This window comes from Neopelma chrysocephalum, unplaced genomic scaffold, assembly GCF_003984885.1.
Source record: "Neopelma chrysocephalum unplaced genomic scaffold, ASM398488v2 Primary Assembly neopelma1_89, whole genome shotgun sequence".
Classification (NCBI taxonomy): Eukaryota; Metazoa; Chordata; class Aves; order Passeriformes; family Pipridae; genus Neopelma; species Neopelma chrysocephalum.
In genome coordinates, this window is record NW_020897751.1 from 458,123 (window position 1) to 474,691 (window position 16,569).

The window sequence follows — 16,569 nt, forward strand, 5'->3', positions numbered from 1 at the left end:
GACACCGGACACGGGGGGACACGGGACACCGGCAGGGACACCGGACAGGGGGGGACACCGGGAGGGACACCGGACATGGGGGGACACCGGGAGGGACACTGGACATGGGGGGACACGGGACACCGGGAGGGACACCGGGACATGAGGGGACACACACCGGCAGGGACACCGGACACGGGGGGACACGGGACACCGGGAGGGACACCGGGACATGGGGGGACACGGGACACCGGGAGGGACACCAGGACATGGGGGACACAGGGACACGGGGGGGGGGGACCCGACACGGGGGGGGAAACAGGGCCACGGGGGGGAACGCTGGACATCCGGACACAGGGGACACCCAGACACGGGGGACACTGAGACACGGGGGGAGACACCGGGACACGGGGGACACCGGGAGGGACACTGGACATCCGGACACAGGGAACACCCCGACATGGGGAACACTGGACACGGGGGGGATGCCCTGACAAGACGGATGACACCAGACACGGGGCAACACCCGAGGCGGGGACACCAGGACATGGGGGTGTGGCTGTACCGGCACCGGCGGGACAGCGGGGAGGGGAGTGCAAACCAACACGGAGACGAGAAGAAATGCGAAAGGGTTTAGCTGAAAGTGGCGGGGTTTGGAGTAAAAGTTGCCAGGAAAGGCCTGAGAGGCCGGGAGACAGCACGTGCAGCCCTGCCCAGCCCCAGGGCAGCTGAGCCCGGGCTCAATCAGGTTGGAAAAGACCCCTGGGATCGTGGTGCCCACCCTGCAAGGGCCATGCCACACCACTCTCCGGCACACATGGAGTTCTTGAGGTGCCCTGTGCAGGGCCAGGATGATCCTGATGGGTCCTTTCCAGCTCAGGATATTTTTTTTTCTATGATTTTATGATTCTGTGATTTCAACTCCCACCTCCAGCAGTGTCCCTGTTTCCCAGGAGATCCTGGCAGAGCCCAGGCCTGAGCCCCACAAGCCCCAGTCCCACTTCCAGGAGGGGATCAGCTCCCAGCTGACAATCCTGGACAGACATTCCAGTCGGGATCCGCTCCCTGACCACGGTGATTCACACCAGTTGCACAATTTGGTTGTGCAACTGAATTGTGCCCAGATTCTGAATCTGCACAGATTCTCATTTCTTTCTGAGACAGTCTTGTGTCTCCTCTCTCTGACTGCTGCTTTAATTTCTATGGATAACTGTGATTCCAAAGCAGCCTTGCACCTCCCTCTCTCCTGCCAGTGCCATCTGCTGCGTTTCACAGCACACTTTCTGTCCCACCAGCCAAGCCTTTCACTCACCTTCTCCTGCCAGCCCAGGTGAAGACATTTCCACACTGATGGTGCCTTCCTCCAGTGCTGTTGCTGAAGCAGCCTCCCCCTTCCTTCCAGGGCTTCCATCTCAATTGATCCCAGAAGCAGTTTGCAGGGCAGCAGCAAAACCTGTATCACAAACCACCATCAGCCCTCACCCACCCTGGTACAGCAGGAGTCTCAGCTATCACAAAAAGGCATTAATAAGCTGCCTGGATGTGTCTTGCCATGACAGGTCAATGCTGACTGCTCATTGTTTCCTAGGATTCCAGTTATTTATTCATTCCAGCAATTAAGTTGGAATCAGGGACACTCATAAGCATTTTTTCCTTTCTCTTTAGATCTGGGCTGCAAATAATGAATCACCTCCTCAGTAGCCTAACCAGCCTTCAATCTTCCTCCTCCTAAGGCAGACATTTTTGGTCACTCCCAGCTGGAAATCTTTCACAACAATAACAGGGAGGGGTCAAATCCCCCATAACAGGGGTCAAAATCCCCCTCTAACACACATTCTTTACTGGGATGACTGAACTGGCTTAAGCCCACCTCGCTCAGCAGAGGGAACTGGAGGTTGCAGCACGATCCATAACTAAGATTTCTTCCCTAAACTCTTCCCTCAGCTCCAGCTCCATCAGCAACACCTTGGGAAGGGCAAATCCGGGTGTTATGTCCCATTTAGGGGGGGGGCTCTGAGATATGAAGTGAATTCAGTCCTTTCTCATCCAGCTGTGGACACAGATGTGTCCACCCAGGGCCAGCACTGCGAGAGCTGCTGCTCCAGAGCAGGAATAAGGCCAGTTTTTAGTGGAACTATCCGTCAAAAAATAAGCCTTCCTTCCCTCTCGTTTTGGTCGCCTTCCAACAGAAATACAACTCCTACAACTAGCAGGAAACACTGGAATGATATCCAAGCTTCTAGCTGAGCCATCTAGTTAAAGCCCCATTATCCAAAGAGTCCATAGCATGTAGCCAGAGATTTAACAGCAGCTTCCAGAGATTTGGCAAGACCTCCCACCCTGGAGAGGCACATTCAGGTTTTTTCTATCGAGATCTGCTGCTTCCTCAGCACCTTTTGCACTATCCAGACATTTTTAGGAAGCAAGGCAGGCAGTGGAGAACAACAACGAGCACGTTTGAGGGTTGTGTTGCTCAGCATGGGGCTGAAGGCTCCAGAGTGATGGGTTTGGTCTGCAGCTGACTTACCCAGGCTGAAGTCAGAGCCCACCTAGTTCCTTGCCGTGGCCAAGCCTTTAGTCATGCTTGTTGCCCTCTAGGAACCTTTTCCAGATCTCCAGTATCCTCTTGGGGACGACAGGCCATGAACTGCAGGCAATTTAAAGACACATGTGAGTCATATCAATGACTTTTTATCAGTTTTATGTCAACCCATTAGCTCAAAAAGCTTAGGTGTTTTTTTTTTTTTAAGGTGTATCCACAGCTGAGGGTTCACCCTTTGTAGAGGGATCCAGTTTCCCACCAGTCTGCTCCCAAAACAAAGCCATCACCTGCAGTCAACATTCTGCCACCAGTTATTTTGTGCAGTGCAAGTCAGCCCCAGAGTCTGAGGATATTCCATAACCAACAGCAGCACCAAGGGAGGGGAAAAGACAGAACTCACATATGCCCTGAAACGAATCCCAGGAAAATGCCACTCAGATGTTCAAGTGCCCCCTCTCCCCCTGTCCAGGGCTCAGGAGCACAGGATGTAATCAGCAGATCAAATTAGGCAGTTTCTTCCTTTCAAGGTCCCCACCCTGAGTGTGAGAAACCATAGGAGCCCATCATAAATGTAGTATACACAAATCTAACTTCAGAGAAAAGCCAGACTGGCTCAGTTTGCCAGTTTAATGACAGAGGGGGAGACTACTCGTTAACTTTCTCTTTAAAGGAGTGGTTTGTCTTTCCTTAGGCTGGTCCTTAAAAGAAAAAAAGAAGTCTTTTTTTGCCAAGAGGTTTCCTGTGGCTTGACCATGAGTTTTCAATGTGAATTTGCTAGTTTCATATATTTAGGGCAATTAACAGTTGTTTTACAAGGGCCAGCTGTTAGCAATTCTAGTACTTATTTCTGCTTCTTGGGGGCAGCTGGAAAGACAGAAAACAGAGAGAAAAATTGAGATTAGTAGTATAACTATTATTAGCCTATAATTACATTTTCCAGCCACTTTTTTGGCTTGAAAAAAAAATCTTTTACCAACGCTTAGTCCCAATATGAGTATTTTACAAACCCAGATTAAAAAAAGTAAAAATCTTAGCAACACAGGATCAAAGATTTACCTGGTTTGCAGTCTTGTCCATGTAGGAGATGGCAAGCATTTGTTACTGCTTGTGTCCTCTTTGCCTGCTCCTTTTGTTTGCTCTTCTAGCATCAGGAGAGTCTCTGGGATTCACTTCTTCTGGGGCCCTGCCAAAGCTCAAATTAGAAGCTACAGAAATCTCAGGGATGCGTTTGTGTGGCCAGGCCTTCCCTTCACTCCCAGGATTGCTCCTGGCATGGAGTGCAGTGTCTGCAGGGGACTAATACATGCAGTTTATAGGTGCAATTCACACAACTCAGAGCCCAAAAATACTTACAAAGAAACTACTCAGTGCCAAAGCAACAACTGGCATTTGTGCTCCTTAAATTAAATGATCAAGTGAATGAATGACAAGAAAGCCTCTGTTTCAAAATCATCTCCCCTGCTTCTGTGCTGCAGAAATATTTAACAGGGCAGTTAACATATGGACCCTTGGAGAAGGCACAAGGAATCTCTCCCAGGCTGCTTGGCTCCTACTGCTCAGCCCAGCAGCAGAAGTGACTCTAATCCCATTTTCCCTGCATATCTTGCCCCAGCACACAGGCCAGGTATGCATGATTGGGTTTATCAGTGTGTTCTTTCTCATGGAGCAACTGCAGGCTGCGACACTGCCCTGCCCTCAGAGGAGGCCTGACACTGCACTGGAGAGCTCTGGCTTTTAATCCTTCCTGTGACAGGGCACACTCACCAAGGCACTGCCTGCTTGGGGCTGAACAGGGTGGAGAGGCTGTCCCAAGATTTGAGGTCCAAAGTCCCTCCTCCAGCTGCTTCCCTCTAAAACCAGCTCTTCTTGCAAGACCCAGTTCTGGGGCCAGTCAGGGTCAATAAATCTGTTAGTTTGTTTTAACAGCAGGGTGGATACTTCCCTCAGAGATTATATTTCAATCCTTTATCTTATTAAGGGAAGATGTGTTTTGTCCATTAATCCAATTAGCCCCGTGGATTAATAAGATCGGACTTGCTCTGTCTCAGGAAGCACACAAATAGCAGTGAAGCATAATTAAACGTAAACTTGTAAGTAATTCTGCTAAGAGTCCTGTTTCCTTGCATATTTTGTTTGTTATTTTTACAAGCCACGCTCTCAAATTACGTGATGCAAATTCTCGATTAGAACGGCTCAATTCATGACCAAAAAGCAAAAGGCTGCCCTGAAAACATTTACTTTCATATGTTTATAAAATTCTCTTTGTGCTAAATATAGCCACGTAGGTTCCAGCCCAGAATAATGTTTTCAGTACTTGAGAGGAATCTGTTTGTTCACTTATAAAGGAATGAAAATAATCTGTCATTATTCTGACATGTGCCTTGGCACAGCACACTCTCTGATCAGAGAAATTCGCTGACAAACTCAGCTGGGGCTTTGGGTGCTGGAACACTGAACAGCTCCAGCCTTTGCATTTATACAGCTCCTGGCACGTTTCCCTGTTCGAGGACATATGGTCCTTAACTTTGAACAGTGCTCTTATGTTATGGATACACAACCCGGGGAAGCTTGGAATTAGAAAAAAAAAAAATACTCGCAGGATCCAAACTCCTGTGCTAAGAACAGCTCAAATCATTGCAGCAGCACTGCTCTCACAGGAACTCCTGTTCGGCCAAATGCAGGATTGCTGATGGAATGAAGCAGGTGCGGGGGAAAAAAAAAAAATATAGAGGGAGTTTACTGTCGGGCAGCCTCGCGAACTGCAGGAGTTATTCCAGCCCCGGAGCGCAGCGCCAGCCCTCGGCCGTGCAGGACTACATTTCCCAGCGCTCCCAGTGCGGGAAGAGCGACCGGCCCAGTAAGAGGAGGTTCAACCCCAGGACTTTCCCAGCTGGTCCCCGCTGCTGGCCAAAGCCCGGCACCTTCCCAGCCGATCCCCGCTGCCGGACCCGGGGCGCGGTGAGTGGGGAATCCCCGGGGAAGGGCGGGCACGGCCCCGCTCCGGCCCGGCCGGGGGGAGTCACAGCCCAGCCAGGCGGGTTGTACCGTGCCCGGCTCCGAGCGCTCGGCTCCGGAGCGGAGACACCTTCCAGCCCTGGCCACCCTGGCCGGGAACGCTTCCAGGGCTAAGCGGAGGGATTCCCGGTGGTTCCTAGTTGAGGAGGTGGTGGTCAGTCAAAGGCGGGACTCGACGATCTTTTCCAGCCTGGCTGGCTCTGTGATTCCAGACCTGGCACGGTGATTCCCGGGGAGGGAGGGGTTAAACCAGGGCAGTTCTGCGGACAGGTTGCTCCCCGTGCCCCCATCGTGCCGCTCGTTCCAGAGCGAAGTGCAGAGCTCCCGCATCCAGCGCTGGTGCCGCGCCGGGGAATTCACGCTCCAGGCTGCGGGATCCGCGGGGGTGGAGAAGTGGCAGACGCACGGCTGTCACTGCCCAAACCCTGTCACACACGGTCTGGGACAGTCCCGTCCTCGCAGCCGCTGCCTCAGCCCAGTGGCTTCCCAAACATGATCCCTGTCTCCCGAGGGATCATCCCTGTCAGCTGACACGGTGGGAAGGAGGGATCCGGGGCAGAGATGTCCGAAGCCACAAGGCAAAGTCTCCATGTGCACACATGGAGCCATCACTGACCTTTGGTGAAAGAAGGGCTCTCAGACTCTTCCCTGGCACTTTCTGCATCCGTAAATCGAAGCAAACGTAACTTCCTCCTTAAAGGGCTTCAAGTTCCACAGCTGGAAAGTGAAATATCCAGGGTAATCATTAAGGACTGTGGATCACAGTTCAGTTTTGGCTCAGAGATTGGGAGAGTTTCTGGCTATTTCCTGACATCCTGAAGCTGAGGTCAAACTGAAGTCTGCGACTGCAAATGTGGCAGGATCCTTTGGCACAAAAAACGTCCATAGCTGGAGGTGATCCAGTTCAGCTGCAACTGCTGTCTCCGGTCTAAACTCAGGGAATTCTCTTCCACAGCTGATATTTTGCCTTTCATTCCCTTCTGGCATCAGTGCCTTTCCCACAGATCCACTGTGTGCTGCAATGGGATGTGTGGCTGGATCGAGGCCATCACAACTGTGTAGGAAGCAAACAAGAGAGCAGCCCTTTTCCCCAGGGACACAGGGGTTTGGGACAGGAACCTTGAATCCAGGCTTACAGCAACTTCTGTGAGACCTGTGCACACTGACAGGTGGAAACAAACCCAGGGAGCTTCAAACAGTCTTAAAAATGGCCTGAAACTGGGTTTGATGTGTGACTGAGACTGAAAGCAAAGTGGTAAATTTAGAAAGCAGATTCTGTGGACTCTGCAAGAGGGAGATTTACCTGGTTATTGCACCTTTTAAATCCAACTTAACTTTGTAGGGCTGCTGCATTACATTTTATGCTTCTCCTTTCAGGCCGAGACCCCAGCTGTAGGTGTTGGCCATGACTGCAGTTTATCAAGCACTGCACAGAAGAGCTCCCTCTCTCCTCTGCAGGTTACACTCCACCTATGTTAGAAAAATGAGGTGAGTTCTTGTCTGGTTCTTCTCTGGGAGAAGACCAGAGCTTGGCACTCGTGCCCACTGTCACAAACAGCCCTACCTCGCTTTAAGCCCTAAGATTTCAGCTTGGTCTTCACCCCTCACATCAGTGTGACAGGCACAGTGTACCCAGCAGGAGTGTTTGTAGCCTGATGGGAGCTGTCTCCAATGTGTGATGTGCACAACAGCCTGGCCAAGCAGCACTTGGAGCCATCCACACTGGGGGATAAAAGGGAAGATCAAGGTTTCTTGCACACAGATGATCATGTCTTTAAAGCAGACCTTTTGGATTGAGAGACTGGGTTACTGATCTTCTCAGATATCCAAGACTTGAGGCTGTTCCTGGGGTAGTAAGAACTGCAGTGTTTTGTGCCACGCAGCCTTCACTGGAGGCTGCAGCCCACCAAAGGGTGACTCAGCTGTCAGAACTCTCAAAGCATGTGGAATACTTTAAATTTGTTCTGTCCATTCAGCCCCCCTGCTCCGTGCAAAGTAAATGCATCCAAATAAGCATAACATTGATAATCTCAACATGATCTTGAATTCACCTTCCCAATCGTTTTCTCACTGCAGATACTTAAATAAGCTAAAGGAAGATGACAGTCTTTGTAGACAAGCCCAGACCTCGGGAACTTTCTACCTCTTTCACAATCTCTCCCCCTTCCTGCAGAAAGCTGGGAAGAAATATTTGGTGCCACAGCTCAGTGCAGCAGGTAAGTAAGGAAAGAAACCCCTCCTGGCTCACGCAGCTGAAAAGAAGCAGATAGATTTGCAAGGAAGCCCTGGTACAGGGGATGGGAATCCATGGAGCTGTGCAGGACCATCCTGCTGTGTGCAGCACTGTTTGTTAACAACCAGAGACTGTTCAGAGTTAAGACCTTGGCATGTGGACACAAGCTCATGCTCTTCACACACATGTGGTATCAACCTGATCTGTTTTGAGATGATCAGTTTTAAACATTTGGGGTTATGCCTTGCGAAGAGAAAGGAAAACAAGCAAGGTCTGACTGACAAAGGTTTTTTTGTGTGAGGCAGGAAAGGTTTTCTTCGAGAGGAAGGTATTGGCTGGTGTAGGGCAGAACCACTGACCTTGTCTGGTCCCTTCTCTCACGTGGGCCATGAGCCAAGATTGCCTGTGCCCTGAAGATCCAGAGGGCATCCCAGCTGTATGGATTTGCTTTGACCACAGCTTTCTCTTCCCCTTTCCCTGCTGTTTAGAGGTGCGACGGATCCTGGAGAAGCTCCCCGAGGCTGAGCAGTGGCTGGAGAAGTCGGTGCTGGTCGGTTGTTCAGATGAGCACACACCACACTTTGCCTTGGACTTAGGTTGGGATAACTCCTCTTCCATCTGTGCCAGCATCAGTGGGATGCACTGAGCAGAAGGTGCTGCTGAGGCAGCATTCCTGTTCCTGGGATGAACATGTGCTGCCCTGGAGGGCTGGGCTGAGGCTCGGAATTCCTGCTCCTGGGCTGGACATGTGCTGGGGGGGGCTCTGCAGGGGCTGGTGTGAGTGAGGCAGGTCACAGCCATGGCCTGCACTGCTGTTCCTGTGCCTGTGTGTGTGTCAGGGAAGGTGGGCTGCTGGCAGCCACTGAACAGTTGGGAATGTTACCCCTGATGTGGTGTCACTTCCGTGGCAACTTCCAGAAATTGTGTACCGGAACAATGAAGGGTGGAAAGTTGGGATGAAACCTAAAATTTACGAGATCAAAGATTTTGTTGTTGTTTCTATTTTTTTTATGAACAGGGGCCTTGGAGAAATCAGTGATTGAGTGTGAATTGCAGGGATCGTTCACTGACCTCCGAAAGGCTCTCTTTGTGGTGGATGGGAAGGATTGTCCTCTGCTGGCTTCGGTACTGGACTGGACTTCTTCCTTCAAGAAGCTGTGATCTCCAACATCAGCCCTTCTCCTTGTCTCCCATATTGTTTTATGATCCAATACATGTTGTGGAAATACCTGCTGTACACTTTCAGGGACCTGGGTACAGACACGCTATAAATTACACCAGTTTTTTCCAAATTTGTGATCCCAAAAGCAAGATGCAGTGGAAAGAAAAACAGACTTAAAAATGACTTGCAGTAATTTATGCCATTTAGCATCCACCTGCTGTATGTTCAGTATGAAATGTGCTGGTGTTAGCAGCAGTCCCAGCAATCCCAGTTTGTCCTCAGCTCAACAAGTATACAGCACTAGATTTCTGTAATATGGGCAAACTGAATGTCACAAACAAACTCACACAGCTCCTCTCTGAGCTGCTCTTTTAAAACTACTCATTTATAAGCTCTTACTCTGCAGATGGCCTCTGTTTGGAAGCCCTGTGTGTGAAAATTAGCTGTCCTGACCCATAAGGAGAAATAACTCATGTTTCCTTTCCTGCTCTATAATGTTTGTGATATTTGGGCTGTTTTAAGAAGATATTCAGGGCTGGAGACTCTTTAGAATAATCCAGTTCCCATTACAGCTCCCATTATATCCCAAAAAGGACCAACTCTTCCCCACCTCCCTCAAACATACCCAAATTTGGAAGCAGGAAACATCGAATGCAGAAATCTGCCATTTTTCAAAGCAGTGCCCACACTTCATTTACCTTTCTGAGGCTTTCAGAGACAACCAGAGTTCACCCCCATTATTGCATGCAAAACATTACCCAGGGAGGCTGCTCTGAATCATCTCTGTGCAACAGGTATAAATGAAGTTTGTGTTCCTCTCCTGTGTTTGCAGGCCCAGTCCCTTCTCCGCTGGCACGATTCCCACCAGTACTGTAGCAAAACTGGGCAGCCCACTCAGAAAAACCCAGCTGGCAGCAAGCGTGTCTGCCAGGCCAGTGGAATCACCTACTACCCCCAGGTGAGCACCTGGACAGCAGAGGGAAGGAACACAAGGGACTCTGGGTGGCACAGAGGGCACCCAGCGAGCAGCAGTGGGAGGGCTTTGTGTGCTTTGTCTTCAGTGTTCATCCAGTGGCCCTCAACCAGCCAGGAAAGGCAACAATCTCCACTTACCTGTTGGGTGTGACCTCGCTCTGCTCTCTGCTGCCCTCGGCAGGTGTCTCCAGTGGTCATCACCCTGGTGTCCGACGGCAGCCGCTGCCTCCTGGCCCGCCAGCCCTCCTTCCCCCCGGGCATGTTCACGGCTCTCTCGGGCTTCTGTGACCTGGGTAAGGGGGGCCCCGAGGCAGGGCAGCGACCCTGGGCTTGCAGGGTGTGGGAACACCTGTTCAGGGAGAGGGATGGACACGCAGCTGGTGTGTGTCCCCATCCCTGGGAGTGTCCAAGGCCAGGTTGGATGGGGCTTGGAGCAGCCTGGGCTAGTGGAAGGTGTCCCTCCAGTTGCTGTAGTCTCTGTTGGTAAACAGAAGTTTTAAACTCCCCAGGTTGGAAGCTCTGATACTTTTTTAGTCCATTTTGTGGTTAGTGCAGTCTGGCTCGGAAGGAAAACTACAGACCTCTTGTTGCAGGAGGGAAAATGGCTTAAAAGGGGAGATGTTGAGTTGTTCTGTATGCAGACAGGGCCAGAAAAATTCTCTGGTAGCTGTGTTTACGGGATGAGTCGATGAGTTTAATGGAGCATCCTGCTGACAAGCGTTTCCTGGACAGCACAGCCGGGCTGGAACCCCTGGGCAATGAGCAGTTTTCCTTGCTGCCCGGGGGCCAGGCCGTCCTTACCTCCCTTTGGTTGCTCGCAGGTGAAAGCGTGGAGGAGGCGGTGCGGCGGGAGGTGGCAGAGGAGGTGGGGCTGGAGGTGGAGTCGCTCCGGTACTCGGCGTCCCAGCACTGGCCCTTCCCCAGCGGCTCCCTGATGCTGGGCTGCCACGCCCTGGTGGGAGCACAGCGGGCTGAGGTGAGCGAGCTCGGGCTCCCCGAGGCATCTCACTGCAAAGTCCCCTTCAGTCCACGGAACTTAGGAGGAGAGCAGCACGTCCTCTCTAAGTGCAGCTTTCTCTACAAGTGAAGAACGAAGCTCGAAATAATCCTGTTTTCTGTTGAGATGTGGCAGATTTTGCAAGGTCACTGTACATACACAAGTCCAGCACCCAGTTTTGCAGAGGAGGTTCTCTCTGGTGTTAACATCACATTTGCCATAGGACAATCAGATTCTGCCCCGTTAATTACTGTGCTCAGCCACTGGTGCTTTGCAGGCTCAGTGAGGATCCTTTGCCTACCAAAGGACCTGGAGCCAACCCACTCCACAGGCCAATGCCAGGATGGGACAGTGTTTCCCTGGGAAACCAAGGCAACAAAGCACTGGTGGACAGTAATGTCCTCAGGCATGGATAAAGCACTCTGGGCATTCTAGCACAGGATCTTTGTGGGTACAAGAGCGAGCAAGGTACCTCTGCCCACACTTAAAGCTGATTTGAGGGACTGGTGCTCTTGAATTCTTTCCAGATCAGTATGGACAGCCTGGAACTGGAGGAAGCCCGTTGGTTTGGCCTGGAGGAAATCATGGAGGGCCTCAAGAGAGAGCCCAGATCTTCAAAACAAGATGATGGGAGTTGTTTACCCTGGTTCCCTCCCAAACAGGCCATTGCTCACCAGCTGATCCGTGAGTGGGTGAGGCAGCAGAGTGCCCAGGCTTAGGCAGGGCTTCATCAAGTCTGGGATTCCACCAGAACCATGAAAGCTCCATAGAAAAGCTTCCAAAGGCACTGGAGGCAAAGGCTGTGTCACAGTGAGGACACCCTGATGGCACTCTGAAACTCAGATCCACTGGCCTCCAAAGCCATGTCTGATCTGATCACCCTCAGACAGTCCCACGTACCCTGGGGCTCCTCTGAGATCCACAACTTGCAGTAAATGCACAATAAAATTCTTAGTTCCAAAGCATCAAACTTGCTGTGATCAGCTGACAGTGAGCCCATGGCACCTTTGTCCCTTTTTCCTCCATTTTTCCCATCTTGGATGGATATCAAAAGCACAGTCTTTCCAGAAAAAATAAAGGGACAGTGGCATCATCTTTATATGGATCTGGGAGAGCTATCAAAAAGAAGAAGAAAAGCCACTGCTTGTATGCTCTCCCTTTCTTCTGTCTCTCTTCCCATTCAGTCTTCCAGTTTCATATAAAACATCCAGGTTTGGTTGGTTTTTTTTTTTTTTGCAAATGGGCTTCTACTCTGTTGATACATCTGAGCAACTGAAAATATCTGTAGAGGCACCATTTTCCCCACCAGTTGCTCCCATCCCAAGGGAGAGAGAACAGAGCTATCTGGTGGTAGACAGAGGAAGAGCAAAACCTACACAAAGGTGTATTAGAAGAACCCAGATGATGCAAAGGTGGCAGGAGCTGCTGCAACAAGGACTGCACTTCCAACAGGGAAAGACCCTGAAAGGAGCAGTGCCTCTTACCCTGAGGCCAAGGTCTGTGGCTTGCCTGGAGAGCTGGTCTCGTTTTACTGATGGAATGGTACCATCTCTGGAGGGAGAGCAGCAGAGACAGTGTGGGCAGGGCAAGCTTAGTGCCAGAGCCAGATGAAAGGATGTCTGATGTGCTGCTGATCCAGGCTGACAGTCCTTTGTGCCTGCTCAGTCAGAGTCCAGCTGCCAAGGCTGCAAAGCCCTCAGTGTGGGGACTGGGAGGGGGGACAGGGATGTGTCCCTGCCTGCACCGCTGGGATTCACTGCAGGGGGAACCTGAGTCCTGACACCTGAGCAGGGAGCAGTGAAAAAGGCTTGGCACGCTGCTGAGACACACTGTGTGTCCTCAAGTTGGTTTTACTTTAGGAGTTTGGGAGGGGATTCTTTCAGACATATTCAAACAGCCTCCCTAGCCTGACTCAGTCAATAAAAGCCCCGTGTCAGAGCGTGTCTGTCATGCCTGTGAACTCGATCTGTCACTCAGCCTGGGAGGAACACACTGCAGTGCAGCCAAGGGCACTGCTGCCTCCCCTCAGCCAGCCAGACACACCACAGGAGCCCTCACACCGCTCAACTGCAGCAATTCCTGCAGCCAGTTTCCTTTGGGACATGGCTCACAGCCTCTCTTCACAGCAGTTCCTTCTGCTTTGCTCTCCCATCACACCACTTTAGGCCCCCAGCATTTCTCTCTTGCTCTCTCATTTTTGGAAACTGCCATTTGCAGCCTCACTCCTTTCCTCCCCTTCTCTGCAGTACAAAGTATTGAAGAGTTAAATACCTGTCAGCAAGATATTCCAGCTCCTCATCCTCCTTCCTGCTTCTCCTTTAGCCCTCCCAGTTCACCCTTAAGTTCACTAATGTGCCCAAGCTGCTTCCAGTGTACATCCATCTCGAGGTACTTTATTAAAGAGGATTAAAAAATTACTACTTTTTCATACCCACACATGATCTGTTCTCCCAGTGGCAGAAAAAGGACCCAGGGACCAAGAAGTACTGCCTGCCAATACAGAAGAAAGTCTGAGGAAAAGCAAAGCTGTTTTCTCATTTGTTTGTTCCTGTGACCTCTTAAAACAGTTTTAAACATCTGCATGTTCCTTTTTAATTATCAGTAAGAAAAAAAGTCTTTTCAATCTACTAAAATACTTTTTTTTTTTTGTCCGAGGCAATATTCTCATCACATCTTTTGAGAAGCATGAAATTTTATAAAATCCTTAGCCCATACACCTTTTGACTTAGTTATGAAATGATATTGGTGGCCTCTGTTCCAGGTGTTAGGCAGGCAGGAATGATCACAGGCACACAGCTATGACCAGGACAGAGAAACAAGGTGAGACACACGTTGTTCTCACTTGCATTTGGCTCAGAAATGTGTCTGAAGCCTGAAGGACACACTGCAGTCAAGACAGGACATGCTCCATGAAGGCAGGTGACCTAGAAAAAGGAGCAGGCAACTCCTGACAGATGATTCCTCAACAAAACACAGCAGGGCAGTCCTGTGGAAAAGGTATCAGCGGGCAAAAGGGGTGGAGCAACACATTTCCCTGTCAGGAACACATCCCTGAACTGAATCCTCTCTGGGGATGCTTGGTTCTTACCAATCACCTCCAGGGACTGCAAGGGAGCAGTGCTGGAAAGCTGCCAGCCTGGGCCATTACAGCCCAGTTGGTTACAGGGATCACCAATCAGCAGAATATAAAATAATATAGGCAGCTCTAAAATAAGAACATTCATCCAATTAACATGACATTTTTGGAGAGCAATGCAGGCAGGTTCAGAGCAGCATTCCACCTACCTCCCAAAAGCAACAGGGCATAAAAGTCATGTTTATCTCTACCAGGTGCCAGCAGAGGATTAAAGTAACCAAAGCACACGACACAACTTGTCTATCTCTGACTGAGGGAGCAAAAAACACCTTACCTGGAAATGGTGTGGAGTGAGAATTCATCACCTGGGCTGCTCTGCTGCTGCAGGGAAAGGCCACATGTTCTTGCCCAGAGGGACAGTCATCCTTGTGGGTGGCAGAAGGTCTGAGCTCAGCATTACAGGTCCAGGAGGGAGCTCTTACATCAGGGAACCACCTCACCCCGTGAGACACGGTGGACACGCTCTGAACAAGACGTTCAGCCTGAGAGGACACGAGCAGGGAACACCCTGACAACGTGACCCTCCTGAAGTGATTTGTCAGGGAAACATTCCTCAGGTAACCAGGAGCAGCTCAGCTGTGGCAGCTGCCAGGTTGTCAGAACCACCTGTAATTACACAAGTACCATCCCTCTGTTCACTCTGAGGCGCTGCTCAAACTTCAGCTGCCCCAGCCTTCAGCTCCCATCAAAAACTGACTCGCTTTCCAACCCGGCAACAGATGGAAAGCAGCTGTGTCAGGGGAAAAAAAACTGCCAAGTGTTATTCATGTGGCAGTGGATACACCTGGGAATGAATGAGCACAGCACCACCAAAAATGCTTCTGTTAAAAAAAAAAAAAAAAGAGGCTGTGTTGCCAACCTGGAGATGGTGTGACTTGCATTTTCCTTTCAGGCCCATCAGTGGTATTTTGAAGGCAATTAGGTGCACTGAGAGACGTCCAGAATCATCTTTGCATGGAGAAACTGAAATTTGGCATCAGCTGTGACAAACAGGAGACAGAAATACAGATTGCCCAGCTCCCTCCTGGGGAGAGCAGCACTGGCACAGGGACAGAAAAGCTGAGAGAACATCCTTTTCCACTGGGGCCCTGTGCTCAGTGCAGAGAACATCCTTCAGACAGTGTTCTCCACTATTTCTGTTAGTGGGAACACTGCCAAGGGACACAGCAGGTTTGCTTTTATATTAAAAGAAGCAGAAAAAAAGAAGGAAGATGAGGCTTGGAGTATGGACAGAAGCAAATTCACACATGGTCTGACAGTTTAACATGGCTGCTGTGAGCATGCAGCATGGAGAAAGCCTACATTAACTGGATTACATTCCAACACTGGAACTGGCCTTAGAACTGCAGGTAAGGTTAATAACCCTCACCAGGGGAAAAAAAGGTCTGGTCTAAGCTCATTTAGATCAATATGCTGCAGTCACTGGGTATCATTAGTCCTTTTTCCCATCAAATTATGAACTCTTCCTGGAAATACCTCATTTTCTGTCACCTACATCATTTTTTCTGCATAAACTGAGCTTTACCTTCACAATAGCTTTGCTCTTCACTTCCCATCCTTGTCCCCTTGTGAAGATCCATCTGGGACCATTGACCCACTTGAGCCAAGCTCCATTCCCAACAGCAATTCCTGCTTTTACACAGGAGTAACACACCCTGTGATATTCTCTGTGTGTGGTAATCACTTCACTTCTTAGCTACAGTTTCACATCAGAGAGTTGAGTTGTTCATGACACTCTTTTCCATGACACTGAGCAGATACTCACCAAGATTTCACACCCCTGACCTCATATTGTTGAACAACTCCCTTTTTTCACTAGCTCTGCAGTCTGCTATTTAAGCCAAGAACCCAAACTGCCCTCCATGGCAGGGAGTTTTCTTTGGGGAATAAAGCAAGCTGGAAAAAGAAATAAATTTCCATCCTGGACGTGCCAGAACAGATGCTCTTGTGTTCCACTCCAAAGACAGAAATGGCAAGAGGGAGGGCAGCTGTTGCTGCAGCCTTTGCAGCATCCCAAGGGATCCTGAGGTGGCACAAAGGGCCTGCCCTGACTCCTGCTGCTATGGAAAACAAATTCCAGTTTCTCAGACAAGCAGCTGCAGCAGGAGCTGCACAAACAGTCATTAAAAATGCTTTTCCATCACTGCAACTGCCACGTGCCTGGAGATGACTGTCATTCCTGAGGTGTTGGGAAGGCAAGGCAGCAGGCAGGGGTCCTGCAGGGAGGTGGTTTCCCATGGCAGCAGGGAGGCTGCCATCCACTCACACCTCAGGGATGCTGAGAGCAGTTTATTTGCACAGGAATTCCAGGGCTCCTAAGGCTGTTCCATAAGGCTTCTCAGTGGCAAGAGTGGCAACAGCCAAAGTGCCCAGGCATCCAGAATTTAAACAGGTCTCTGCTGTGCCCCTGGGGTTAGTTTTGATCTCATATATGGAAGGTGAAAGATCCACTATTTGTTTTCTTGCTTTAAATCTACCAGTCAACAACTAAACAGGCTTCAGGGGTAAAGCTTGAAGAAGAAAACCACAT

The 16,569-nt window shown here is 50.2% G+C and overlaps 2 protein-coding genes and 1 long non-coding RNA gene across 8 annotated transcripts in view; 1 reads left to right on the plus strand and 2 right to left on the minus strand.

Annotated features, from left to right (window-relative positions):
• P4HA1 (prolyl 4-hydroxylase subunit alpha 1) overlaps nucleotides 1-2,635 on the minus strand; it is a 31,872-nt gene extending 29,237 nt beyond the window's left edge. For 3 of the 4 annotated variants that reach the window (XM_027692972.1, XM_027692975.1, XM_027692974.1), the window contains exons 1-2: nucleotides 2,507-2,626; nucleotides 1,292-1,432 (exon numbers count right to left, since the gene is read on the minus strand). The gene's annotated coding sequence lies outside the window, so the exon portion shown is untranslated. Of the gene's footprint in view, nucleotides 1-1,291; nucleotides 1,433-2,506 lie in introns of all 4 variants that reach the window. The other variant, XM_027692970.1, reaches the window with a different exon arrangement.
• Nucleotides 2,636-2,971: 336 nt separating this feature from the next.
• Nucleotides 2,972-14,516, minus strand: LOC113972180. The gene is made up of 3 exons (XR_003535789.1): nucleotides 14,314-14,516; nucleotides 3,578-3,704; nucleotides 2,972-3,057 (listed from the first exon to the last, which is right to left on the minus strand). It is a non-coding gene; the product is annotated as an uncharacterized LOC113972180 (long non-coding RNA).
• NUDT13 (nudix hydrolase 13) lies at nucleotides 5,368-13,242 on the plus strand. Of its 3 annotated transcripts, none has more exons than XM_027692981.1 (9): nucleotides 5,368-5,479; nucleotides 6,914-7,024; nucleotides 7,613-7,752; nucleotides 8,258-8,365; nucleotides 8,788-8,894; nucleotides 9,764-9,889; nucleotides 10,088-10,199; nucleotides 10,728-10,882; nucleotides 11,431-13,242. In XM_027692981.1, exons 2-9 carry the CDS (start codon nucleotides 6,942-6,944, stop codon nucleotides 11,620-11,622), a joined length of 1,023 nt encoding a protein of 340 aa, XP_027548782.1. In that variant the 5' UTR covers nucleotides 5,368-5,479; nucleotides 6,914-6,941; the 3' UTR covers nucleotides 11,623-13,242. The 3 variants fall into 3 exon arrangements, with proteins under 3 accessions (XP_027548782.1, XP_027548780.1, XP_027548781.1); XM_027692979.1 differs by having other exon boundaries at nucleotides 8,785-8,894; nucleotides 11,431-13,240; XM_027692980.1 differs by lacking the exon at nucleotides 5,368-5,479 and adding an exon at nucleotides 5,971-6,274 and having other exon boundaries at nucleotides 8,785-8,894; nucleotides 11,431-13,240.
• Nucleotides 14,517-16,569: the final 2,053 nt, after the last annotated feature.